The following is a 27535-nucleotide window of genomic DNA, read 5'->3' as shown; positions in this document are numbered from 1 at the left end:
CCGTGCATATGAAACATTACAGTGGTATCAGAGCAGCCGAGATCTCTTTTAGGCCAAGTTTGCCTTCGGGACATTATAGTGGTACCATAGCAATTGCCTTCAGGTTGAGATCCCCTTCGGGCAGAGCTTGCCTTCGGATCATCACCATACGACAGACAACTTCCATTATTTGGCAACTGTGCGACAACCCCAGGTCAATCCTGCGTGTTCCCTTCTCTCTCTTGTGTGTACAAAACATTACAGTGGTATAAGAGCACCCGAGATTTCTTTTAGGTTGAGTTCGCCTTCGGGACATTATAGTGGTATCAGAGCAATTGCCTTTGGGTCAAGATCCCCTTCGGGCAGAGATTGCCTTTGGATTGAGATTGCCTCCAAACAAAGATTCCCTTTAGGCTGAGATTGCCTTCGGGTTGAGATCACTTTCAGGCCGAGTTCGCCTTTGGGACATTACAGTGGTATCAGAGTTGGTGATCTTGCCAGCCTGCTGGGATGATTAAAAGATTTTGGTATTTGGATCACACTATGGTGCCAAACAGCGATGGAGAGTGGTAGTTGAGGGCACTACAAAAGATTGGCAAAGAACTCAGCGAGGGTGTTAATCTTCCATTAGATATACTGGAATCCTCTCGCCGATTAAGTTTTCCTTAAGTCAACCCAAACTTTTGAGACTCAATGACAAGGAGAAAAGGTTGGCAATTGCAGCATGTCTCAGTGAGGTCTTGAGAATTTCGGCTCCTAAAGCACCGTATGATGATAACACCATGATAGAGATATTGCATTTGATAGTTGATAGATTTTAGAATCTTGATAACTTTAGTAGTGACCCTTTTGGTAGGAGATATACAATATTGGAGAATTGTGCAAATGTCAAAGTAAGTAACCTCCTCTTAGATCTTGAATTGCAAAATTTGGTCCATGATATGTTTCATCACTTCTTGGTCACCATTAAGGAAGATCGTGATACCGAGATTTCAATTGCTACGGAGAGTCTTATGATTTCGTGCATTAAAGAGATGGATAAAATATCCCAACCCATCACATCTATGTTATGGGTTGTTCGTGATCTAGAATGTGTCCCCTCTATAGCAACATAGGGATTGGTTAGTAATGTTTTCAAGCATTGTGAAGAAAAACTAATATCTCATTTGCACAAGTGGGAGGAAATGGATGACAACGATAAGGGTGATGCATTATGTGAGGAGAATGAAGGCATGATTACAGGGTTGCTCCAGAAGGGTTTGCTAAATCTTTCTACTATACCAACATGGCGAGAACACCTAAAATATGAAGATGTTAGTTACATGGATCTTGTGAAGACATGGACAGATCAAGTTGTGCCCATCACCGAAGTTGTCCTCAAGGTTGTGCCGATCGTCATGGCACTATCTGTCATGGAGGTTCTATTAGTTGGAGGTTGTGTCCATCATAGAAGTTGTATCTATTGTTGAGGCTCAATCTGTCATCGAGGCTGTGTTCGTCCTCGAGGCTGTGTTCGTCACTGAGGTCGTGTTTGTTGCCAAGGCTATTGTCCGTCACTGAAGCTATGTCCATCACTGTGATCATGTCTGTCGCTAAGGTTGTATGTCCGTCATTGTGACTATATCCATCACCATAGTTGTGTTTGTTGTCATCACCATTGCCGTGTCTACCACTATAGTTGTGTTTTTTTTGTCACCGTCACCATCATTGTGCTTGTCACCATCGCCATGTCTATCATCGTCATTGTGTTTGTTGTCATTATCGCCATTGTGTCCGTTGCCATATCGGTTGTCATGTTCATCACTGTCGTGTCTGTCACCGTCGTTGTGTCCATTATCAACGACGAGGTACTCATGGTCGGGGTTCCCTTTGCTGGGTTACTCTCCGTCGAGGTTCCCTTCACTGAGCTAATCATCGTTGAGGCTCTTGTCGTTGTGACACCCAATTAGAATATATAGTCCACTGATATAACTAAGCAGGGGGGGTGGGGTGAATTAGTTATCCAACTAATATCACAAATTACAATCTTAAACAATCTTTAACCATATGAGTAATGTAAATTGAAACCACAAGAAGATACTCATACACAATAACACTAGATATGTTAACTAGGGAAACCCTTGATCAGAGGGAAAACCCTGGTGGGGATGGTACCCACAAGATGATGTACTACTATAAATATTCTTTGTTAGAGGATAGACCCTATTGGGAGTCTGTTACAAGATTTAGTACATATCATTTTTTGTTAGGAGACTTTGAATCCCTGTTAGGAGATTCCAACCTTGTTAGGAGTTGTGGAAGACAACTGGACCCACTGCCCAAATAGCTTCAAGGGCAAGACCAATGAATCTACTGTCCAAATGATCTCTGTATTATTCCTTGCAGAATAATAGAACTGAATTGTACTTCCTTTGTCTTTGTCCTGTCAATTGGACTTTTGCTCCTTTAGATCTTGTGACTAGATCTCGAACTGCGCATCCAATAATCCCTTGGATCACTTACATGAATTCAATAAGCACTCTACTTCTTTTCGCACTTCGTACTTCAACAATGATCACGATACTTAAACACACACTACAATTAACAAAAACATCTTTCCTTTATACCATATTTTCATAATAATTCCTTGAGTCGGCCTTGAGGCTTTCCCAATTAATTAAAATAAGATAATTAATTAAATTACAATTCCAATAGCACTGTCAGCTCACAATCTATACAAAACTTTACATGTGCAATACTAAGACTTGCGCACTCGCTGACATCATCAACCGAATGTCCTTTATCACTGCCTGATTGTGCATTACTTCATTACATTTGGGATGTAAGATAGACAACAATCATCAGGAACTGCTTTCCCAATACTCTGTCTCTGAATTGCTCTCTATAAATCAAGTACAACTTCCGTACGCCATCGACTTAGACTTTGTGCACTTAACCATGTCATCAGGACACTGTGTTGTACATGTCCATAACTGTGCATGACCAGACAATTAAACCATTGTCCGTATCATCAAGATCTTTGTCTGCTACTTTGTCACTCTTTACAAAAACAATGCTATGTTGACATCAATGACAAACATAGTCATGAGTGCAACATATCAATACTTTCCAATGCTTAGGATACTCCCCCAATGTAGTATCATCAGCATTCAGGCTAACAATCTCCCCCTTTGGCATTGATGAGAATATAGATGAAAATTATCTAAGTTCCAAGAATATCAAGTAGTACTTAGCTGCTGCTTCTGTCCTCATCTCCTACATATTGTCCCCCATACTTTAGGAAGTGTTTTTCATGCATTTTCTCTCCCCCATTGACATCAATGTCAAAGGTGTCAATCTCGATACCAATTGTTAAATACCAATTGTCAATCAACTGCTCCAAGTCATTAACCAGCTCAAGTGTCCAAAGACACTGTTCAATACCAAATACAAAATACCAAGAGTCCTTAATGACTTAGTACATACCGAATACTCCCCCATACAGGAAGCATCACCATTCAGTCTAGTCAAATGATAGTGCTTTGTGCTACTGGATTGATGCACTCTCTGCATCAACTATTTAGAAGTACGCAGGGGCATAACCCTAAGCATACCTCTCAAGTACTCAAATGAATTTTTAGGCAACGGCTTTGTAAAGATATTTGCAATTTGATCCTTAGTACTTACATACTCCAATCTGATCTCCTTTTCTGCTGCTTTCTCTCTCAGCACATGATACTTAATAGATATATGCTTTGTCTTAGAGTGTAATACATAATTCTTAGACATACTTACTATAATGATACTTAATAGATATATGCTTTGTCTTAGAATGCAATACATGATTCTTAGACATACTTACTGTACTTGTGTTATCACAGTAAATGATAATAGGTTCTTTGATCTCAATTCTAATATCCTTTAACATTTGCTTCATCCACATAACCTAATTACAATTATTTGCTGCTACAACATACTCTACCTCAACAATGCTCTGTGAAATGCAATCTTGCTTCTTGCTCAACCAAGAAACCAATCTTCCTCCAAGAAGGAATGCTCCACCACTGGTGCTCTTTCTATCATCCATACGGCCTACCCAATCAGCATCAGTATATGTGCACAGAGTGAAATCACTTGATCTGTCATACCAAATTCCACAATCATATGTCCCTTTCAGATATCTAAATATTCTCTTACTTGCTGCAAAATGATATTCCTTAGGATCAGCTTGGAATCTAGCTACAATCCCAATTGCATTTCCTATATCTGGCCTGGTGTGAGTCAGATATTGCAAACCTCCAATCATTGATCTATACTTCTTCTGCTCTACTGTAGGTGTCTCATCTTTGCTAGATAACTTGTGACCAGTTATCATAGGTGTGCTAACAGGTTTACAACTTTCCAAACCAAATCTTTTCAACACATCTTTTAGATACTTAGCTTGTGAAATGAATATACCACCATTATTCTGCACAATCTGCAAGCCTAGGAAAAACTTCATTTCTCCTATCATGCTCATTTCAAATTCATTTTTCATCTCTTCGGCGAATTTATCACTAGCTTCATCATTACCTCCAAAAATGATGTCTCAACAAATATTACAATGATCAACAAACCATCTTCAATTTCTTTCAGATACAAGTTACTGTCTGCCGTACCTTTAGCAAAACCAAGCTTTGCCAAGTAACTGTCCAACCTCGCATACCAGGTTCTTGGTACTTGCTTTAGACTATAAAGAGCTTTCTTCAATTTGCATACCATGTCTTTATTTTCTGATAAAGGAAATCCTTTAGGCTGCTCAATATAAACCTCTTCTTCTAATTCTCCATTTAGAAAAGCAGATGTTCCTATTCTTGCTACAGGTGCATATGTTTCCTCATAATCAATGCCTTCTTGCTGTGAATAGCCTTTACAAACAAGTCTGGCTTTGCTAACTCCCATGTATCATTCTTTATTATCTAATCCAATTCTTCCTTCATTGCTTGGATCCAACGATTGTCTTTGACTACGTCATTTGTACACTTGGGTTCAACTTGAGATATTAGGCATATCTCCTCATTTACTTTGTTCCTAGTCATGACACCTTTGTCTTTACTTCCAATTATCTGCTCAAGAGGGTGATTCCTTGTCAGATTTATGTTAGGAGTAGGAGTTGACATCTCAACTCTTATCTCTTCTCTAGGTTAAGAACTTTGTTCTCCTCTATGTTCAAAAATTAGCACATCATTCTGCAAGTCATTAACAAAAATCATAAAACACCTTTCACCACAAAATCCTCTTGTTCTAGAGGGACCATTTAGATGATGTACCAATATAAATATTCTTTGTTAGAGGATAGATCCTATTAGGAGTCTGTTACAACATTTAGTACATATCATTTTCTATTAGGAGACTTTGAATCCTTGTTAGGAGATTCCAACCTTGTTAGGAGTTGCGCCAACCCTGTTAGGAGTTGTGGAAGATAGCTGGACTCACTGCCCAAATAACTTCAAGGGCAAGACCAATGAATCCATTGTCCAAATGATCTTTGTATTATTCCTTGTAGAGTAATAAAACTAAATTGTACTTCCTTCCTTTGTCTTTGTCCTATCAATTGGACTTCTGCTCCTTCAGATCTTGTAACCAAATCTCTAACTGCGCATCCAATAATCCCTTGGATCGCTTACAAGAATTCAGTAAGCACTCTGCTCCTTTTTGCACTTTGCACTTCAACAACGATCACAAGACTTAAACACACATTACAATTAAGGAAAACATCTTTCCTTTATACCATATTTTCATAATAATTCTTTGAGTTGGCCTTGAGGCTTTCCCAATTAATTAAAAGAAGATAATTAATTAAATTACGATTCCAATAGCATTGTCAGCTCACAGTGTATACAAAACTTTACACGTATGATACTAAGACTTGCGCACTCACTGACGTCATCAACTGACTGTCCTTTATCACTGCTTGACTGCACATTACTTCATTACATTTGGAATGTAAGATAGACAAAAATCATCAGGAACTGCTTTCCCAATACTCTGTCTTTGAATTGCTCTCTGTAAATCAGGTACAACTTCTGTATGCCATCGACTTAGACTCTTGGCACTCAACCACGTCATCAGGACACTGTGTTGTACATGTCCATAATTGTGCATGTCCAGACAATTAAACCATTGTTCGTATCATCAAGATCTTTGTCTGCTACTCTACCAGTCTTTACAGAAACAATGCTATCTTGACATCAATGACAAACACAGTCATGAATGCAACATATCAATACTTTCCAGTGCTTAGGATACTCCCCCAATGTAGTATCATTAGCATTCAGGCTAACAATCTCCCCCTTTGGCATTGATGAGAATATAGATGAAAAATGTCTACGTTCCAATAATACCAAGTAGTACTCTGCTACTGCTTCTATCCTCATTTCATGCATATTGTCCCCCATACTTTAGGAAGTGTTTTTCATGCATATTCTCTCCCCCATTGGCATCAATGTCAAAGGTGTCAATCTCGATACCAATTGTTAAATGCCAATTGTCAATCAGCTGCTCCAAGTCATTAACCAACTCAAGTGTCCAAAGACACTGTTCAATACCAAATACAAAATACCAAGAGTCCTCAATGACTCAGTACATACCAGACACTCCCCCATACAGGAAGCATCACCATTCAGTCCAGTCAAATAATAGTGCTCTGTGCTACTGGATTGATGCACTCTTTGCATCAACTATTCAGAAGTAGGCAGGGGCATAACCCTAAGCATACCTCTCAAGTACTCAAATGTATCTTTAGGCAACAACTTTGTAAAGATATTTGCAATTTGATCCTTAGTACTTACATACTCCAATCTGATCTCCTTTTTTACTGCTTTCTCTCTCAGCACATGATACTTAATAGATATATGCTTTGTCTTAGAATGCAATACATGATTCCTAGACATACTTACTGTACTCGTGTTATCACAGTAAATGATAACAGGTTCTTTGATCTCAATTCTGATATCCTTCAACATTTGCTTCATCCACGTAACCTAATTATAGTTATATTCTGCTACAACATACTCTACCTCAACAATGCTCTGTGAAATGCAATCTTGCTTCTTGCTCAACCAAGAAACCAATCTTCTTCCAAGAAAGAATGCTCCACCACTGGTGCTCTTTCTATCATCCATACGGCCTACCCAATCAGCATCAGTATATGTGCACAGAGTGAAATCACTTGATCTGTCATACCAAATTCCACAATCAAATGTCCCTTTCAGATATCTAAATATTCTCTTACCTGCTGCAAAAATGATATTCTTTAGGATCAGCTTGGAATCTAGCTACAATCCCAATTGCATTTGCTATATTTGGCCTGGTGTGAGTCAGATACTGAAAACCTCCAATCATTGATCTATACTTCTTATCATAGGTGCGCCAACATATTTACAACTTTTGAAACCAAATCTTTTCAACAAATCTTTTAGATACTTAGCTTGTGAAATGAATATACCACCATTATTCTACACAATTTGCAAGCCTCGGAAAAACTTCATTTCTCCTATCATGCTCATTTCAAATTCAATTCTTCATCTCCTCAGCAAATTTATCACTAGCTTCATCATTACCTCCAAAAATGATGTCTAAACAAATATTACAATGATCAACAAACCATCTTCAATTTCTTTCAGATACAAATTATTGTTTGCCATACCTTTAGTGAAACCAAGCTTTGCCAAGTAACTGTCCAACCTCGCATACCAGGTTCTTGGTACCTGCTTTAGACCATAAAGAGCTTTCTTCAATCTGCATACCATGTCTTTATCTTTTGATAAAGGAAATCCTTTAGGCTACTCAATATAAACCTCTTCTTCTAATTCTCCATTCAGAAAAGTAGCTTTGACATCCATTTGATAAACCTTGAATTTTTTGTTTGCTGCATAAGCCAGGAACATCCTTATAGCTTCCATTCTTGCTACAGGTGCATATGTTTCTTCATAATCAATGCCTTCTTGCTGTGAATAGCCTTTAGAAACAAGTTTGGCTTTGTTTCTCACAACTTCTCCTTGCCCATTCATTTTATTCCTGAAAACCCGTTTTGTTCCTATCACATGCTTGTCTTTTGGTCTAGGAATTAACTCCCATGTATCATTCTTTTATTATGTGATCCAATTCTTCCTTCATTGCTTGGATCCAACGATTGCCTTTGACTGCTTCATCTGCGCACTTGGGTTCAACTTGAGATATCAGGCATATCTCCTCATTTACTTTGTTCCTAGTCATAACACCTTTGTCTTTACTTCCAATTATTTGCTCAAGAGGGTGATTCCTTGTCAGATTTTTGTTAGGAGTAGGAATTGACATCTCAACTCATATCTCTTCTCTAGGTTAAGAACTCTGTTCTCCTCTATGCTCAAAAGTTAGCACATTAGTCTGCAAGTCATTAACAAAAATCATAAAATACCTTTCACCACAGAATCCTCTTGTTCTAGAGGGACCACTTAGATTTATGTGAATGATCTCTAGCTTCTCTGTGGTAGTGAACTTCTTGCTAGGGAATGATACTTTGTTTTGTTTAGCCAAAATACATTCCTTAATACAACATTAGTAGGCTTGACAATCTTAGGCAAATCTCTGACTGCAAAAGTGCTACTAACCTTCACAATGTTATCAAAGTTTGTGTGACAAAATCTTCTATGCCACAACCAACTATTATCCACTTTAGCTACCAAACATGTCATCTCAATTGGATTCAACTGAAATACATTACCTCTGGATCTAGTGCTAGTTCCAATCATGTTACCATCTCTGTCTTTGATAGTGTAGGTCTTCTCAGTAGACTGCAACTGATAACCTTTGTCTATCGACTGTCCAACACTCAACAAGTTATGCTTCAATCCATCAACAACATAGACATCATCAGTGTTAGTTTTACCATTAAGAGTGATTGATCCAATTCCTGTTATATGACAGGTTGCATTATTACCAACTCTAACAATACCTCCATCATGATTCTTCAAGTTAACAAACTTATTGATATCACCAGTCATGTGATGTGAACAACCACTGTCAATTATCCAACTACACTTATTTTCCACTTGGGTATGATAGGTTGCATTATTACCAACTCTAACAATACTTCCATCATGAATCTTCAAGTTAACAAACTTATTCATATCACTAGTCATGTGATGTGAACAACCACTGTCAATTACACTTCTTTTCCACTTGGGTAGCTAGAGCTCTTTCTTCTCTAATTTCTCTATCAAGATCATCTGATAGCCACAAATCCTAATTCATCATCACTCCCACTTTGATCTTTCTCATCAAATTCTTCATCTTCATTTGCATACAAACAATTTCTATCTCTATCTCTTCTAGGGTTAAACTTCCCTTTATACTTTTTCTCTCTTTTAGGAGATTTAGATGCATAATGACCAAATTCATTACAAGTCCAACATTTAAAGATTTTCTTACCATTTTTTTCTCTTCTCACCAGAAGGGCTATTCCTTCCTCAATCTTCTTGTCTTCATCAGCTCTGCTGTTGCTAGCAAAATCTCCATGGGTACTCACACTCCTTGTCAAATTAGGTCGAATGTTTAGGGCACTAAATGCTGTTTCGACTCTTGCAAGTTCACCAGACTGTCTCATATCTGCTTCTGCTGATTGTAATCTTCCAAGTAATGTTTCTTTAGTGAAATCCTTAGTGCAAGCCATTATTGGCTGAATCATCTGTGCTATTGGCTTGAACGGTGCTGTCAAACTTTTCAAGATCTTCCAAATGACTTCATCATCTTCCTTGGTTTCACCATGAGACCAAATACTTGCAACCATTTCTGATATTCTGCCAATATAACTTCTTACAGATTCATCTTCCATCATTCTAGCATCTTGAAATGCGCATATCCAATTCTATAATCTCATTCTTTTTGCATTATCATCACCTTCAAAAGTTGACTCTAAAGCTTTCCAAATTTCATGAGATGTTACAAGTGATTTTACCTGACTGTACTCATTCTCTGGAAATGCTGTTAGTCTCTTGCTCTCATGTTACACATGAATAGATCTCTCTCTTCTTCATTGCAACCTTCAAGCTTTTCTTCTTCAATGATTGTCTTTGAACTTTTTGTCAAGATCCAATATCTTGGACCCATGCACAACAGATGAGTCTTCATCTTCTCCTTCCAACTGTCATGGTTGGCCCCATCAAATCTTGGACTATTCTTCCTGAACATATTCGCCCTTGATCTCCCAAAACTGTTAAGCTTTTCCTTCAAGGACCTAATGCTCTGATACCAATTGTTAGAATATATAGTCCAGTGATATAACTGAGCTGGGGGGGGGGGGGGGGGGGGGTTGCAAATCAATTATCCAAATAATATCACAAATTATGATCTTAAACAATCTTAACCATATGAGTAATGTGATTGAAACCACAATAAGATACTCATACATAATAACACCAAATATGTTGACTAGGGAAACCCTTGATCAGAGGGAAAACCCCAGTGGGCATGGCACCCACAAGATGATGTATTAATATAAATATTCCTTGTTAGATGATAGACCCTATTAGGAGTCTGTTACAACATTTAGTACATATGAGTCCTTGTTAGGAGATTCCAACTCTGTTAGGAGTTGTGGAAAATAGTTAGAACCACTGCCCAAACAGTTTCAAGGGCAAGACCAATGAATCCACTGTCCAAATGATTTCTGTATTATTCCTTGCATAATAATAGAACTGAATTGTACTTCCTTCCTCTGTCTCTATACTGTAAACTAGACTTTTGCTCCTTCAAATCTTGTAACCAGATCTCTGACTGCACATCCAATAATCCCTGAGACGCATTTAGTAAGCACTCTGCTCCTTTTCGCACTTCGCACTTCAACAACGATCACAATACATAAACACACATTACAATTAAGGAAAACATCTTTGCTTTATATCATAATAATTCCTTGAGTCGGCCTTGAGGCTTTCCCAATTAATTAAAATAAGATAATTAATTAAATTACAATTCCAATAGCACTGTTAGCTCACAGTCTATACAAAACTTTACACATGCTATACTAAGATTTGTGCACTCATTGATGTCATCAACTGACTATCCTTTATCATTACTTGACTCCACATTACTTCATTACATTTGGGATGTAAGATAGACAACAATCATCAGGAATTGCTTTCCCAATACTGTCTCTAAACTGCTCTCTGTAAATCAAGTACAACTTCCGTACACCATCGACTTAGACTTTGCGCACTTAACCACATCATGAAGACATTGTGCTGTACATGTCCATAACTGCACATGACCAGACAACCAAACCATTTTCCGTATCATCAAGATCTCTGTCTACTACTTTGCTAGTCTTTACAGAAACAATGCTAGGTTGACATCAATGACAAACACAGTCATGAATGCAACATATCAATACTCTCCAATACTTAGGATACTCCCGCAATGTAGTATCATCAACATTCATGCTAACGCACCCTTCCCCAAGGCTTCTGTCACCGAGGTATCACAGTTGAGCCCCCCTTCACCGACATTCTCATCACTGAGGCTCTCTTTGTCGAAGTTTTGTTTGTCAGGAATATAATAGTGGTCGTTGTGATTGTGTCAATGGCTAAGTTTTTGTTAGCATTGATGTCTGTGTGCATGACCATACCTAAAGAGATTTTTGAGTATAATGACGTGAAAGATTTCATCAATTTGTGTCATTGGGATCCTACTAAAGGGCATGACATTGTATATATCAGAGTGGTGCAACGGACACCTAACAACAATGTGGTACAAGGGAGGTTTGATGACAAGTAACTCATCTCACTTGCATGCTTGGTTTGGGATCTTGGTGTTGACAGCAAAACCAATGTTGAAGTGAACCCCCATAATGCTCTCAGTGTGTAAGATGAGAGCAAGGCTGCTAATCTACAGGAGAGCATGGATAGTAATTTGGAGTCATAAATGGAATCATGAACCTAGAGAATGGGGTGAAGTTTGTTTGTAGGAACTATTGCTACCATTGATTGATGATGCAGTCTATCCTCCAACTGTGCTCAAGGCATGTATAACTGAAATCTTTCTGTGGGAGGGACTTTCGCGTGATAGCAATAGGGTCTGCCTAAGTTATGAGTTTCTAGAAGAGATTGATGAACGTGATGACATTGATGTATTTTATGATTGGCATCTTTGGGATCTTGGTGACTCAGGACATGACAATATTTATATCGGAGTGGCGCAACGAAAGTTTGATGGCAATGTGGTGCTGCAAAGGATTAATGTCATTTCACTCGTCTCGCTTGCACGTTTGATTTGGGACCCTGGAGCTGTTGATCTTTCATCTGATGATGGATTTCTTAAGGGCAAACAATCTTTGGGCAGCGAGAATTTGTCATGTCCCCAAATTTTAATGTAATAATTAAATTAAATTAATTAATGAATTGGTCCTAGAATTTAAATAATACAATAAAATGACCTTTAATTAGTTACTTTAATTAATAAATATGGGGCCCAAGTTAATAATATTTTTATTGTGGTTTCGATTGATTTATGTATATCTCGGAGCCATCTTTTATTTTATTTGTAGGTGTTGCCATGTCGGCATTACTTGTAAACCTTGGGAAGTTTCTCCGTAGGGGTATTTATGACCGGCTATGGGTAGTTGTTTAGTATGCGATTTTAGATTATTGCTTTGTACTGTGAATTCCTGTTGGAGTTCAATATTGTTCGCCATTTTGGAGTGAAAGATCTTCCTTACTTGGCTTTTTGGTTTCGGTGGGATTCAACCCACACCCTAGTCTGTTCTGTATTCTTGGCTCAGATCTGGCAAGTCAAAGCATAATTTTTGTTGCAAATATCATTATCGTTTGGAATATATATTGATTCCGATATATCGTGTTTGTTCTGTGTTTGCATTGATATCTTGGGGATTGGACAACCCCTGTATTATCAATGAAGTATAAAACCTCTAGCCAACCTTCGTTCACTCCTCCGCTCTCGACACTCATCATTCTGTACAGTCCTACACTCCTGTACACCATTAGCCCCTCCATCCTGTATAGCTAATAATGTACGGCCACCTTCACTCACCCCGTACAACAACCTCACCCCATACGGCAGACTATCCACACTGTCACCGTACAGACAACTAGCAACTCTGTACGGCTTCCCTATCTCTCACCATATGACCTACTTGACGTTATCGTACGACCTGCTTGTTATCACCGCACGACTTGTTGGTCATCACCGTACAATAGACAACTTCCATCATTTGGCCACTGTGTGGCAACCCTAGGTCAATCCTGCATGTTTCCCTCCTCTCTTGTGCGTATGGAACATTACAGTGGTATTAGAGCAATTGCCTTTGGGTCGAGATCCCCTTCGGGTCGAGATTGCCTCCAGACAGAGATCCCCTTTGGTCCGAGATTGCCTTCGAGCCGAGATTGCTTTCAAGCTGAGTTCGCCTTCGGGACATTACATTGATCTCGCTTTTTATAGATGTTCCTACCATTTAGGATTGGCTTGCTAGTTCAAATTCCTTTTGTTACAATTGGGAGGATGTGATCTTGACAAGCTAATGATGAACACATCTTCTTTTCCTTATTAAGTGTTTCATTCTCTTTCTGTTCTACTATGGATGCTTTGGGGAAGGATCATAAGATGGCTAGTTTTGAGTTGTTTTCTGATCATTTTTTAAGGAGCAGGCCCAGTAAATTCATATGGAAGCACTTCCTAGTTCTGAGAACCAAGTATTGATGGCTCAACTTTTCAAGGGCAGAGGAAAGAATAAGAATCCTAAGATAAAATTTCCTTAAGGTAGCGAGTCTCTCTCCAAACCAAAGCAGAAGAACAATCAGAAGTTCACTCCAATAAGAATTTATAAGATAAAATTTCCTTTAGGTAGTGAGTCTCTCTCCAAACCAAAGCAGAAGAACAATCAGAAGTTCACTCCTTTTACTTGTTTTGACTCAAGAATCTTCGTCCAAGTCCAAGAAGAAGAAAGGAGATTCTTGCTCTTTTGTGGCAAATTTGGGTATGACTAATTTCATCATTTCAAGAGGCTAGAGGCCTTTGAAGAATCTATGAAGAGACATAATATTTTGATGCCCAAGTCTTCTACACATGCAAAGGGAAAGCTCTTCCTTTGCAGGCTTCGTGTTCATCTATAGATTATTGGATTCCAGATAAAGGCACTACAAGTTGCATCACCAATTCCCATCATCTCATTGATCCTGTTTCCAATAACAGTACTTAGATTGCAGTGGGATACTCTTCGCCAATTCTAGTTTTAGTGACAGGCTCCATTTAGATGCAGGATGGTTCCATTGAGGATGTTTCTTTTGTTCCTGTTAGTTCAGCAAATCTTTTTCCATATATCAGATTAGTCATTCTAGAGATGGAAAAAAAATTGATTTTATTCCCCATGATGTAACTATTTGATGTTTATAGAATCTTGAGAAAGTTGTTGCTACAGGGATAACAGATAATTAGGGCTGTTTGTTCAGGTTTGATGGATTTGAGTCTTCATCAAGCTCATTGCTAGTTACTCATGCAGATGCAATGAGCAGACTTTGTCATGAACGGTTTGGATACGTGAACTTTAGATATCTTCAACAGATGAACAAAAGGACTTGGTGTTTGGTCTTCCTAGGATTTCTTGCATAGAGGGCAATTGTCAAGGTTGTGTTCTTTGTAAATATCACAAGATTCCATTCCCAAGTGCAAGGCCACACATGCTACAACACCCCCAGAGCTGATCCATAGTGATCTTATGTCATTTCCAACTCCACTTTTAGGGGCCAAGTGTTTGCTCATATTTATTGATGATTTCTCAGAATGCACATGGGTGTACTTTTTAAAGTACAAGAGAGGTTCTCAACACTTTTAGGACCTTCAGAGAATCTGCGGAGAAGCAGTTGGATCTTTCTATTTGACAGATTGCATTGATAATGGGGGCAAGTATATAATCAGGCATTTCAGGCTTTTTGTGATGAGAATGGTATTTGTCATCAGTGCATAGTTCCCTATGCTCAATAGAATGGTGTAGTCGAGAGGAAGAGTGAGACTTTATAGGAGATGGCCAATTGTATGATTCAGCTTAGGTCCATGGCTCAAACCTTTTGAGCTTAAGCTATCAATTGTGCAAGTTATTTTTAGAATTGTATGCCTCACAAGGTAGTGCAGAATATGACTCTTAAGGAGGCTTGGTCCCATGTTAATCCTAATGTTTACTTTTTCATATTTTATATAGAATCCCTTTAGGCTTTGTATCTTTATTAATCTCTAAACAACGTGGCCATTCATCTGTCCTGCAAAATGGAGAGCCGCCAATGGATTACTAACATTATTCATACACCATTCCGAGCCAAGAAAAAACCTGTTCAGACTCTCCAATATGCATTTTGAATACAAACACGTGTTTCTCCAAGTAAACCATCCTTCTTATGGGTCTCATATTCATCAATGCTTCCTCACTAGAAAATGAACGACAGTCAAGCATGCTTTGGGCCAAGTTGTTTGCAGTTGCACGTACTGATTTCTAAATATCTAAGACACCATTATAGTCTCCTCCTATATTCCACAATTCTATCTTCTGGTTTGTTGCAAAATTACTCAAATTGTCCCACAGCTCCTTTCCTTTGTTGATATTAGGCCCATATACATTTGACAAATAGGATTTTGCATTACTTAAATGATGAATCCTTTTTAATCCACATGGAACATAACTCAGCTTCAAAAAGTATTTCCTCAAAGCTTTGCTATCCCTTTAAGTTGCTAGCCCCAGCTGAACCATTTGCATCCACTGCACAACACCGACAGGGTTTCCAATTTCTTTGACAAATATTTTTTCTTCAAATCACTGTTAACTTTTGTCTTTTGTAGAAGAATGATGTCTGGTTGCTATCCTATTAGTTGCTTGGGCATTTGACTTTTACAAGAGACATTTAAGCATATGGCATTCCAACTTAAAATGCTTGCTGTTGCTTGGTGAAAGAGCTATTGCCTCTACCTTTGCTAAAGCTAGCCATTGATCATAGAACTCTGTTGATTAGATCTTCCATACTTGTTTTTTGTAATTTACACGTATTAGATTTCCTTCCTCACATGTGGTTTTCTTAATCTGGTAGTTTTCTTATGCAAGAATATGACGAGTGTTGTTATTAATTTCCTCCCCTTTCTCCAAATATCACTTCCCTCCTCTTTTGTAATCAGGATGGGATTATTTGTGAGGGAATTCTCAACTTTTTCTTTTCCCAAACTCGACTCTCTTGCCTTCCCATGTTTTTTGTTGTTAGAGAATTAGACTAAGTCAGTGTTCAGATTGGGGTTCTTTTTCCTGCCTAGTCTCTAGTATTTCTTGTGTGACACCATTTTATGCTAATTGAATTGATAAAACCTTAATTTCGTGCATATCCTTTTCTTTATCGCCTATCCTTCATCTTTTCCCTCAGCATTTGTTACATTTTACTTTTTACCTCTTCTAATGTTTATCTTTTACCTGGTTTTATGCTAGTTTCTTTATAATCCATACTTTTTATCTTTATCAGAACCTATAGATTCTTCATCCTTTTGTCTTGTTTCCGCACACAATTGTAAGCAAGATGACCTATTTTACTATGAGGCAAACATTGAAAGGCAACTACTCATAGTCCAGTTCTTGCTTCAAGATTATCACCAAAGAAGAGAACCTCACTGCTTGCCTAATTGGTTTAGATGAGTTAACCTTCACACAGATTCTGTCAAAAATTGTCAAATCCCTTTCTTTAGGTTGAGTCTGAAGTTGAACTATAAATATGTTTTCCCAAAGAGGTTTTAATTTCTTTCAAAATATCTTTCAACCTATATTCTGTGGGGACCTTATATAATCTGATCCATAATGGCACCTAGCAAATTAACTCTTTGTTTTTTATTATAAACGAATAACCATGTTTTCATATATAATCCCTGCGTTTCCCATAAACCATGGGCCTCCATGAATTGATTTGTTCCTACCTTTCTGTGATTGAAATGTTATTTGAAAGAAATCTTTGGCCAGGAACCTAATTTCTGGGCACTGAGAGCTTCTCCAATGCTGTCCCATTGATAGTTTGATGTGATCTTCTGATGGCTATGTACCTATGTACTTAGCTATTGAAGTCCTCTTTTTAAACCCTCAACTGCATTTGTCATTATATTATTTGCAAAGATGATATTAGGAATGTCCTCTGATATCTGTATCGTCACATTCAATATGTATAATTCCATTGTGTTTCCCTTTCGTTGACGCTCCTCCACTTCATCCTCAATAAAATGATTTTATTTAAAAAGTTAGCCCAACTCTATACCATCATTGATGGGAGAACCAGTCTCCAGTACTTTTGTAATGGAAGAATTTAGATTGTTGTCCAGTTTTTCCATATATTGTGTCCTCTTCACTTCTCTGATTTATCCAACCTCCACCCCCCAGTATTTGCCTCATCCCTTCCCAAATTTCTTGATTTTTCATTATTTCTGCTCAAGGAAATCTTTTGCATGCTTCTGCTGCTGATATTGCCATCCATTGACTTTTATGTTCGACTTGCTTTTCTTGCTGCCTTTGCTTCCACCAAGTATTTTTTTTTTATTCCTTCCTCACATCTCATCACCTTGAACTTGACCTTGCAATAATAGAATAAAGATAATGAAAATATTGAGTCTGTATTTTTACTTTTCACAGTGTTGTGTATTGTAATACTAAATATTTGGAATAAATATGCCTGCATTTGATCAACAGAAGCTTGCCTGAATGAGTATCATAATGTTCTTTGATTGATCATGAATTTGACCCTAATATGCATCAAAGAGTGCTAGTATACGATTCTTGAGCATTCCACTTGATAACATGTTTCCATCTACTAGTCTTGATTCATAGAACTGAACTCTAATAGAATGCCCCAATGATGGGGCCATGCAAATCAAACTATATACCATAGTCCCTGGAAATTGTTTACCTTAGTACCTGGAAACCAATGTCTTGAATAATTTAGGTAGCTTGTGCTATTCTTATTATATTAACTTCCTCATTTCATTGAATCAAAGAAGTTGAATTGGTAGAAATCTTTGAATAACCAGCTTATCGGGTCATTTGTGCAGGAATAGCAAAGGTTATGAAATGGCCAAGAAATTTCGCGCTAAGCTCACGCATGTGTCACCTGTCTGGTACCAATTGAAGAGGTTTTCCTAAACGATGGAGTTGGTTGAATGATTGGCATTTATGCTATGGACATCTCTAATTCTCTGAATGCTGTTGTGTTTCAGAGTTGGGACAGAGCTACAGTTGCTAGGCAGACATGATGCTGATCAGCAGTGGATTGCTGAAGTTCGTAAAGATGGGCATCCTTTGGTATGCCGATCCTGTAATTTTATGCCTTTTCACCGTTGAATTGAATTTCTATAAAAAAAAATCTTCCTGTGGTGTTTTGTTTTTGGATAAATGATATCTTGGGGTTTGTGGCATTTAATTGTTTAAAATGTTTAGTTATATAGTATCTCTTATTCATAGTCCTTCAGTTATCTACCATTTCTAGCTGTTACTAAGTTTGCTGTCCAAAGGGTCTCTAAATTGTTCATGAATGGCATCATTTCTTATCAATCTGTTCTATCTTTTTCACAACATTGCTTTTGAGTTACGTGGAACAGCTTTTTCACTAATTCTTGCATTTTAATTTTTATATTTGATTTTTTAGAATTGAACTTACTTTTGAATTAATGTTTTGTGATGCACTTATGAATCTGGGTGCTAATTGAAAACAGATACTTCCTAGATTTTTATTGGAAGCATCACCTATAGAATTTTTGACAAAGAAAATGCGAAGGAAGCAAGTGATTGATCTTATTGTTTCTGAATGCAAGTAAGTGATTAGCCTCTCCAGGATTGCTTTGACTTCCATTGATATTGAATTCCACTTGGTTTGTCCTTGATGTAATTGTTACCTATGTATTTAGAAACATGGGATTCGATGGTGTGGTCCTTGAGGCATGGTCAGTGTGGACAGCTTATGGCATTCTAAAAGATCCAAGATTACGGAAGATGGTAAAATAATAATGAATCTTAAATTGTTTATTAAAGCTATTAGTGCTTATACTGAGTATTAAATTATACATCTATTCACAGTATTTTCTATGGTAAACGATAGATTTCTTCTTCTCAATATTATAGGCATTACAATTTCTTGAAGAGCTTGGGTCTATGCTGCATTCAACAAAGGTAGAGTACAGGCTTGATAGTAACTTGCAGTTGGTGTTTGTCATATCTCCACCAAATTCAAATCAGAATAATCCTGACATGATTACAGCAACTGATATAGCAAGACTGAGCAACCACGTTGATGGGTTTTCACTTATGACATATGATTTTTCAAGTGTATATCATCCTGGCCCAAATGCTCCACTTAATTGGGCGCAGGCATGTTTGCATTTTTTGCTTCCTGATACAGTGGGAAAACTGCTTAAAAATGGAAAAATGGATATAGAGACCAAGGATAAACTTGCGGGGAAAATCTTAATGGGTATAAATTTCTATGGAAATGATTATGTTCTTGCACAAGGTATCAAAATTACAGACGTTGATTTAGCTAGTTGAATTGTTAAATGGAAAATGTATTTGATCCATCATAGCATGTGTGCCTTTTATCAGTGGAGATCAGAATCACTACACTGCACACTTTCCCTAATTAATTGTGTTTCTGCAAACAGGTGGTGGACCTATCCTGGGTCATGAATATCTTTCACTGCTACGAATTTATAGGCCAAAGTTACATTGGGATAAGCAGAGCATGGAACATTATTTTGATTATGAAGAACATTCAAAGAAGCATAGAGTATTTTACCCATCTTTGGAGTCAATTTCTGTAAGGCTAGAAGAGGCACGAGCATGGGGTGTTGGTTTATCCATCTGGGAAATAGGACAGGGACTGGATTACTTTTTTGATATTCTGTAGTTTCACAAAATTGTCTGCTCATAGTGTTGGCATTGGAGTATGATTTCTGATCTCTTGGGTATCTCTATCAGGGTTTTAATTTCAATCGAAGAAAAATAAATTTAAAAGCAAGGTTCTCTAACTTGCATAAAGTGTAATGATTCAGAATATAGTAGTGTGCAGACATATTTTTAACATAATAAGACTTGGGGTAAGTCATACACCCTTGGCTGTATGTGAGAGATCAATGCACTTAGTGTAAGTTAATTGATCCTTTACAAGTAAAATGTTGTTATGATACGATGACCGGCCATAGTACTAAGAAATAATTTTGAGCAATTGTTGCTGTGATTATTTGTCAGTGCACTTTAAACAATCTGTCACAGGAGGAGGACAGTGGATTCTTTTCAAGATCTCATGCCCATTTGCATGCAACTCATTCTGCTTTTGATGATATAATAGAATAATATTACTAAATAGTATAAAATTGCAAACATGGTGGTTGCCCACCCGCATTGTCCTATGGATGAAAGAAAAATCATTGAATATTTTAAACTAAGTAAATTACTGTCTATATGACAACAACAGGAGACCTACATCTGGAAACTGCAACATCCAGACAATTTTGGCTGAAAGGCATTACAAGAACTTGTAAACACATTTATTGGCTTATAGGAACATGATTCAGTCGGGAGTACACTACATAACTGTGTAAATGTTTTTCCAAGCATCAAAGGCAAGATAAATCTTCAGAACTCGATGTGCTCAATTGCTATGATGTTATTTTTTATCAACAGACTTCTCAATATGTCACAATACTTGATACAGTTATCGGTGCACTTCCTGTCCAATTTCACAACTAAAACAAACAGCTAGTTCATATTTATTGATATAATTCTGTTTCAATGAATCTGGTAAGCAACTTTATGTATGCAAGGAGATAAAGGCAAGCAGATAGCTAATAGATGGATATCCCTCAAAAGACAGCACCATCCGTTCTGATTACAGCTAAACAATTTAGTGAAGCATCGCAGTCTTACAACATTCATGTCTGTGACAATTACCAAACCAGAAACATATTCTATGCGCATCCGTCTGCACTCTACATGTTGGCATTTTCGAGTCCCTCCAAACTCTGAAATAAGCAAAGAAAAGTGCACTGATGCAAGCCCATATATTCTCTAATGATGCAAATACATATTGAGGTGTTCAGCAAATGTTCTCGGATCCCATGGAGATAGTTCTACAAACTGAGGTAGGGTGTAGAACCTATTTACAGGAAAAAGTACATAATATTTTTTAATATCTGCCCAAAAGAAATAGGTGGCCTCTTGGGGTTGTTCGATGTGAATTTTGCTCTCCATGAGAGAAAACCAAAGATTCTTACTGTATTAAGGATAGCTTGTACATTCATAAATTGTTTTTGAGGTCAATGCACAAAACTTTTACATAAATTGTACAGTATGTTGAGAACTCATTATTTCACAACATATGTTTACTAAAGGGTAAATTACTCTCAAAGATGGAGGCCTTTGTCTAATATTCTTAGAGGAGTCGAAAGTAAAGGGAAGAAAACAAAGAATGGTTTGCAAAACTTTCAGACATGATGAACCCTGTTGTTTAGAGAAAGATTGAAGACTATTTTATTTTTTTTGGTTAAAGAGTCAAAAGTTTGAGGAACGTGGCTGATTGAAATGACTTCATTGTTGATGCCACAAGTATCATTGGCATGAAGAGTGAAAAAGGGGGTTGTCATTGATTGGCAACTCGTCGAAGGAAGGAGAAGTTACAAGGTAACATGGTCATCGATTGAAGAATAAACTGATATTTGAATATATGTTATGCCACCATCGACATATAAGTGTGAAGGATAATTGATCCAAATCATTGATGGAGTGAGTCACCATGGACGTGACAAGATAGAAGATCAGTTCGAATGGATTTGGCAGAAGTAAAGAGCAAAATGACAGAAGTAGGCAAGGATGAAGGCTACAAGATAGAAGATCAGTCATAATGGATGTGATAGAAGTAAAGAGAAAAATGGTGGAAGTAGGCAAGGACGAAGGCTACACATAGGCTCACAATTGGATTGGCAGCGCTACCGATCTAGACCCTAGGAGGAGGGGTCATTAGTTTTCTTTGAACAAGTCGAACATGGAATTCAAAATTTGAATTTGAAGTCGAGTGGGATATTTTTGTTATGGGCAACTGTGCCCTGACATCACAGAGTGCATACAAGTGCTCATATTACATTGTGAAAAAGTGTGAAGCAAAAAAGAAGAAGAGAAGTGTGCATAGAAGAACACAAAGATTGTTGCTAACATGGTTGTTGAGAAAGGGTGATTACCAAAAGGGTAACAACAAAAGAGTTGTTCGCAGTGCAAGCTACAGAGAGAGGCAGTTGCAGAAGAGTGATATACTAACATGTTGTTCCAAACAACCAAGGTAAGAAGTGAGATTGAATGACTCAAAAAGTAAACAAGGAGATTAGTGCATCTTTGAGGATATACAATGAAAATTTACAAGGCAAAATAGTGTTATAGTTAGATCACATACATTAGATTGCGTTGTTACCTTTGCATCTAGTTGTATCTCTTAACAAGGCAAGCTTCATTAGTAAGCTTATGTAAATCCTCTAATAAGGTGTCTCTTAGAAGGAGATTTGTAAACCCTCTAATAAGACAACTTTCACATGCTTCTGTAACCCTAACAGGTTATAGACATTCTTAACATGAAGTGTTTCTAGAAGAAATAACTGTAGCTCTTAACTGAGCAACACTTTACATGCATTATAAGGGCAAGTGGTTATATTGTCTCCACTGTGGTTTTCATCCTCTAATTGAGGGTTTCCACATATAAATTTTTGTCTCATTTGATGAATGTTTTTGTTTATAAGCTTTTATTTCACTCCATTTATCATTGCTTTAGTTGTTAAGTGGTTCTTGTTCAATTTGTTTGGAATGGTCAAGGTAGTAACCAATTTAAGAAAAGGTAGTAACCAATTTAAGAATTGGTACTAATTCCTCCCTCCCCCCCCCCAGTATTGGTTAGGACCAACAATTGGTAGTAGAGTACAATCCCTAGTAGTAACAAGTTTGACAGCTTGAGGGAAGATCTAGTGATATCTCTCAGATTACAAAGACAACTTGAAGAAGCACTTGCCACCATTGAAGATTTGAAGGACAATCTTAGGATGTTCTCGACTAAAAGGAAGAAGCTAGTGAGCAAGCTAAGTGAAAGTCAAGAGGTTATTGAACAACTGGAAGAGCATAGCGGTTCTGAAGAGTCTAAAGAAGCCATAATTAACTTGAGAATGAAACTCTGACAGACACCATTGCTCAAATGAGAATTGGGAAAGAAGACATGTTAAGAGAAGTGAGGAAAGCTAAAAATGAGTGAGACAATGTCGTATTAACAAAAGATGAAGCTGAAGTAGTGGTCAGAAGAAAGGATGCACAAAAGACCGAGGAGAGTGGTCATCTTCACATAGAATAGTTCTCGTAGCTTATATATCAGGCACTTAAGCTAACATAAGAGCTAAGGAGTAGAAATGAGTGGAATGAAAAGTATGAGAGCTCAAAGAAAATAGATGAGCAACTAAAAGCCTAAAGGAGAAACAAAAGCATAGCTGATCTTGCTTACAAAGGTGATAACAAGATTGAGAAAGGTGAGACCTTAGGAGAAAAGAACCAGGACAACAGAAAGTTAGGAAGCACATCTCCAAAAGGTAAGAGTATTGCTAAACCCACCTGTTATTATTGTGGTAAGAAATGATGTACATCTAGTGTGTGTTGGTTTAAGCAGAGAACACTTGCTAAACAATGTTTATTGAAGGGTATTGCAATAATTGCCATCTTTACGACCATACAATAGAACAATGTATATCTCATTTTAATGAGAAAATAATAGATGGACATTGTTACTATTGCAACAAGTATGGACATAAAGCAGATGACTGTAGAGCAAGAGCTAGAGACAACCAATTGTCTTTAAAGACAATGAGTCCCACTGGGAGGGGCAGGTTTCCCACACCGGTTTGCACGACCTATGGAAACAATGGCCATCTAGGAACATGATGTAGACTAAGGATGAACCAAAGAAGTTGCATCAGACCATGGAAAAATATTGGAATGACTTGCTACATATGCCAAAAGATTGGTCATCTTGCAAGAGATTGCAAAAGCAATACAAGACCAAACAATAAGTCTCATGTTGGCAAAGGAAAGAGCAGAGCTATTAAGCAACATGAAAATGACTTTGCCAAGACGTGGGTGAAGAAGAGTGAAGTGGTAGAGGCAGTAAAGCTTGATGAGGTCATGTTCTCATCGGTAAATGGTGAGACCTCATAAACAAACTACGTGTAGTGCCTCTTGTGTTTGCAGTCTGTACCTTGCTATATTTTGATTCGAGAAATTGAGATGACCTAAGGGTCAGATGTTATACTTTGATTTCAATATCATAGATGTTAGATTATTATGTTGTTTAGTTGATCATATTTGCATGATGATGCCATTTTGAGATGACAGTATGTTTATGATGATATTTAGTTACCCAATATTTGGACATCACTGATAATGTTAGATGTGGATTTAATACTATGGTGATTTACTTCATTCTTGCTTCGTTATGCTTCATGCGAATGTGAGTGATGTAAATGGATTGTTTTGTATAATTGAATAAATGGTTAAATTAGGTATTTACTGCATTTATTGTTTCAACTATGTTATTTTATGCAATTGCACTTGATCATGTGTTTTAGTGTGCATTATTTATATCCCTAGCAGTGGCACATTGAGTTAGTGATTTAGCTATTCATATTTAACCAATGTCGTCCCTATATGGTTAGCATATCTTATTTAAATGTTTAAATTAAACCTTCCGGTGATTTTATTAAATTCAAACTCATTTGCATTATGTGATTAAACTTGTGAACGTGTTTGTGCATTTATAGGTTCGCATTATCGTGAAAGTTGTTAAGGAAATTTTTGTGATTTTGAGTTTTCAGGCTTTATTTTAATTGATTCTAATTTCTAGCAGCTTTGCCATAGATGAATTCCAATTACTTGGAATACCTTGTTTTCATTTGGGTTGATTAAGGGTTTAATTAGGTTACCTAGTTAATTACCCTAATCAATTATTCACTTGAAAAGTGAATAAGTATCCAAAGATGAACTTAATTCCCCACTTCTCACTTTTGAAAATTACAAATTTGAGAGCTTTTTCCAATATCCTCTTTTGGAGGATTGCGTTTCTGTTTGTTGTGAGAGCTACAGGCATGGGATCTTCGCGAGATCGATCTCGTTGGATCCAGCTCGAGGAGACCTTGCTTTGTTGAGACTTTTGGTAGCTTCCGCGAGATATTTATTTTATCTGGCTAATTCCCATTCTAGCCCTTTTGGCTCTCAAGTAGGGCTCTCTTGTTTTTGTGTTTCAACTCTGTTTCTGCTTTCGTTTTTGATAGTTGTTTGTTAGGAGGTTGAGAACTAGTGTTCCCCTCTGTTTCTGATTACTAGTTTTGCTCGGTTGGTCGGGTATGAATGTTTTTCTATCTTTCGGGATGAGGATTTGGGGTTTCACATTGTTATGTTGGCCGTTTTTGGCCATTTTTGCATATGGTGTCTGAACTTGAATATTATTGGATTTTTGGCTTCTATGCCCAAAGACCAAATCAGTTTTAATTTTGAAGTTTTTGAGTTTTGAATTTTTTACCTCGATTTGTGTGCCACCCAGTTTTCTTGAGTTTTCTTGGTATGATGTTGGTCGTGGACTTGGATCATCCGCATGATGTCAATCCGACCATTGTTGCACTTTTATGTTGCATTGGGATTGTGCCGCATCCGTTCTCTTGAGCTTGGTATTCGGTTGAGTGTTATTTTGCTTGTGTTCTCAACCAGCCTTGTTTTATGATCATCGTGATGGTGATATGCCACACATGAGTACATACACGTGCATTTGTTGGGTGACTTGTGAGGCCCAATCTCCCGGTTGTGTTTCGATTGAGTTTTGTTCATTGGGGTTGGGTTGGGAATATGCATGCCTACAGGCACTCATCATTGTGATGAGCATGAGTATGTAGGGTAGCATGGAGGGGCTTCTCTTGTAACCTTGGTGACTATTTCCTAGAGGGTTGACAGAAAGAAGTTCTAAACAAGTGATAACTAAATAAATTAATTAGGTAATAAATTAAGATAATAAAATGTTGTGAGCACTAGTTAAATCCGAAGACATAGGATGTGCTCCTTTTGTTGGGAAGTGTGAGCTACCAACACTAGCTTGGGCTTTTCGATGCCAAGCTATTTACCCTCCAACGAGTCCCTACATAGTGACCCATAGAGTGTCTAACTAGGACCTGATCCACTTGCATTCTCTCATGATCTTAGTTTCAGTCATCTTTAATGTCTAGTGTGAGTGTGCCATGGGCATTTTCTTTATGTGTGTTTGTGGTTGGATCGTTATCTCCATCAAAATGACAGGAGTGGACCTACGGGTTTCATGTAGTTGGGAGGCATAACTACCTTCACCATTGCTGGGGACCGGTATAAAAAGATAGTCTATTGTTCCAGTGCAGCCGATGCTTGATGTTCACTTGGTATTTCAGTTTATCCAGAGTATGTTTCCTTGTGGTCAATGCTTTCATTGGAATGCTTGAATATCATGTTTAGATGATGTTAGTTTATTTGACACATTCCTTTATTATGATGTTTAACATATGATTAGATGATGTGATTTGAGTAGTTCAAATATCTATTGCTTTACATGTTAGTATGTTAGATTTCCTTATTCTTATGATGTTATTACGCTCTAGCAGTGATGCCCTCATAAGACAACTCTAATTATCTAGTTGGCAGTTTGGGATGTTACACGCGGGGGATGGCCAGTACCTTTGAGGTCTCATGATGCTATCATGATTGGGAGGAACCACACATGAGTTTTTTATGTTTGTTCATTGCAGTGTTTCTTTCAAAACATTTCCTTTATTGTTATGTTTCAGATGGTTAGATGTAGTTTCCATCTTGGAGTTATTGTGTTGGAGTGTCTATGCCTCAATCTATGGATCCGGTACTCATCGGTTGGAGGAAATGTGTTTTCCTATCTTTTCTTCTTTGTTTCCTAGCTTGTTGTGGCGAATCCTCATGTGAGATTGTATTCTTTCCTATGCGAGATTATACTCTCTCCTACGCGAGACTTGGTGTTTTCTTGCATGGCATGTTGCATTTCTTCACGTGCTTCCTGATACTTCCTCGCGCGAGACTTGACATCAGTACAAAGGTTTTTGGTGGCTGGGCCAAGCATTTCTTCGTGTGGGAAGTGTTCCACCTCACAAAAGCTGTGTGATAATCATGCCCAAAGCCTTACTTAGGAATAATATATTCAATCTAAGGATTATTCTCCCCACTATGAGGTGCATTTAATTTGTTAACCCATGGATGTATACTTGAAATGGTCAACACGGTATGTGCACTAGGTTTCTTAAAGAGTCATTATGCTTATGCTACAAGAAAGTAAAATGCAAGGAAAGAACCTACATTAGTGCTACAGGAAATTAACACACTTAACTCTTTACTAAAATGAATGCTAGAAATGCAATTAAATGCTAACTTATATTCCAATTCAGGTTAGTTATGATGGAGAAATGTTTGCAAACAAGCATAATCAAATTAAAT

The 27535-nt window shown here is 37.5% G+C and overlaps 1 protein-coding gene across 1 annotated transcript in view; it reads left to right on the top strand.

Moving 5' to 3' along the window:
* Nucleotides 1-20210, top strand: part of LOC149548290 (Glycosyl hydrolase superfamily protein) — a 34565-nt gene extending 14355 nt beyond the window's left edge. Inside the window, exons 3-8 of the mRNA XM_089792365.1 lie at nt 18046-18126; nt 18211-18295; nt 18706-18803; nt 18898-18985; nt 19112-19499; nt 19648-20210. Of these exons, the coding sequence (XP_089648491.1) occupies nt 18046-18126; nt 18211-18295; nt 18706-18803; nt 18898-18985; nt 19112-19499; nt 19648-19892 (985 nt within the window). The 3' untranslated portion in view covers nt 19893-20210. The remainder of the gene's footprint in view (nt 1-18045; nt 18127-18210; nt 18296-18705; nt 18804-18897; nt 18986-19111; nt 19500-19647) is intronic.
* The last annotated feature ends 7325 nt before the right edge of the window (nt 20211-27535 follow it).

This window comes from Cupressus sempervirens, chromosome 7 (genome assembly GCF_028749045.1).
Source record: "Cupressus sempervirens isolate cs-2001-9-10 chromosome 7, ASM2874904v1, whole genome shotgun sequence".
NCBI classification, from domain to species: Eukaryota; Viridiplantae; Streptophyta; class Pinopsida; order Cupressales; family Cupressaceae; genus Cupressus; species Cupressus sempervirens.
This window is presented reverse-complemented; position numbering and strand designations above follow the sequence as displayed.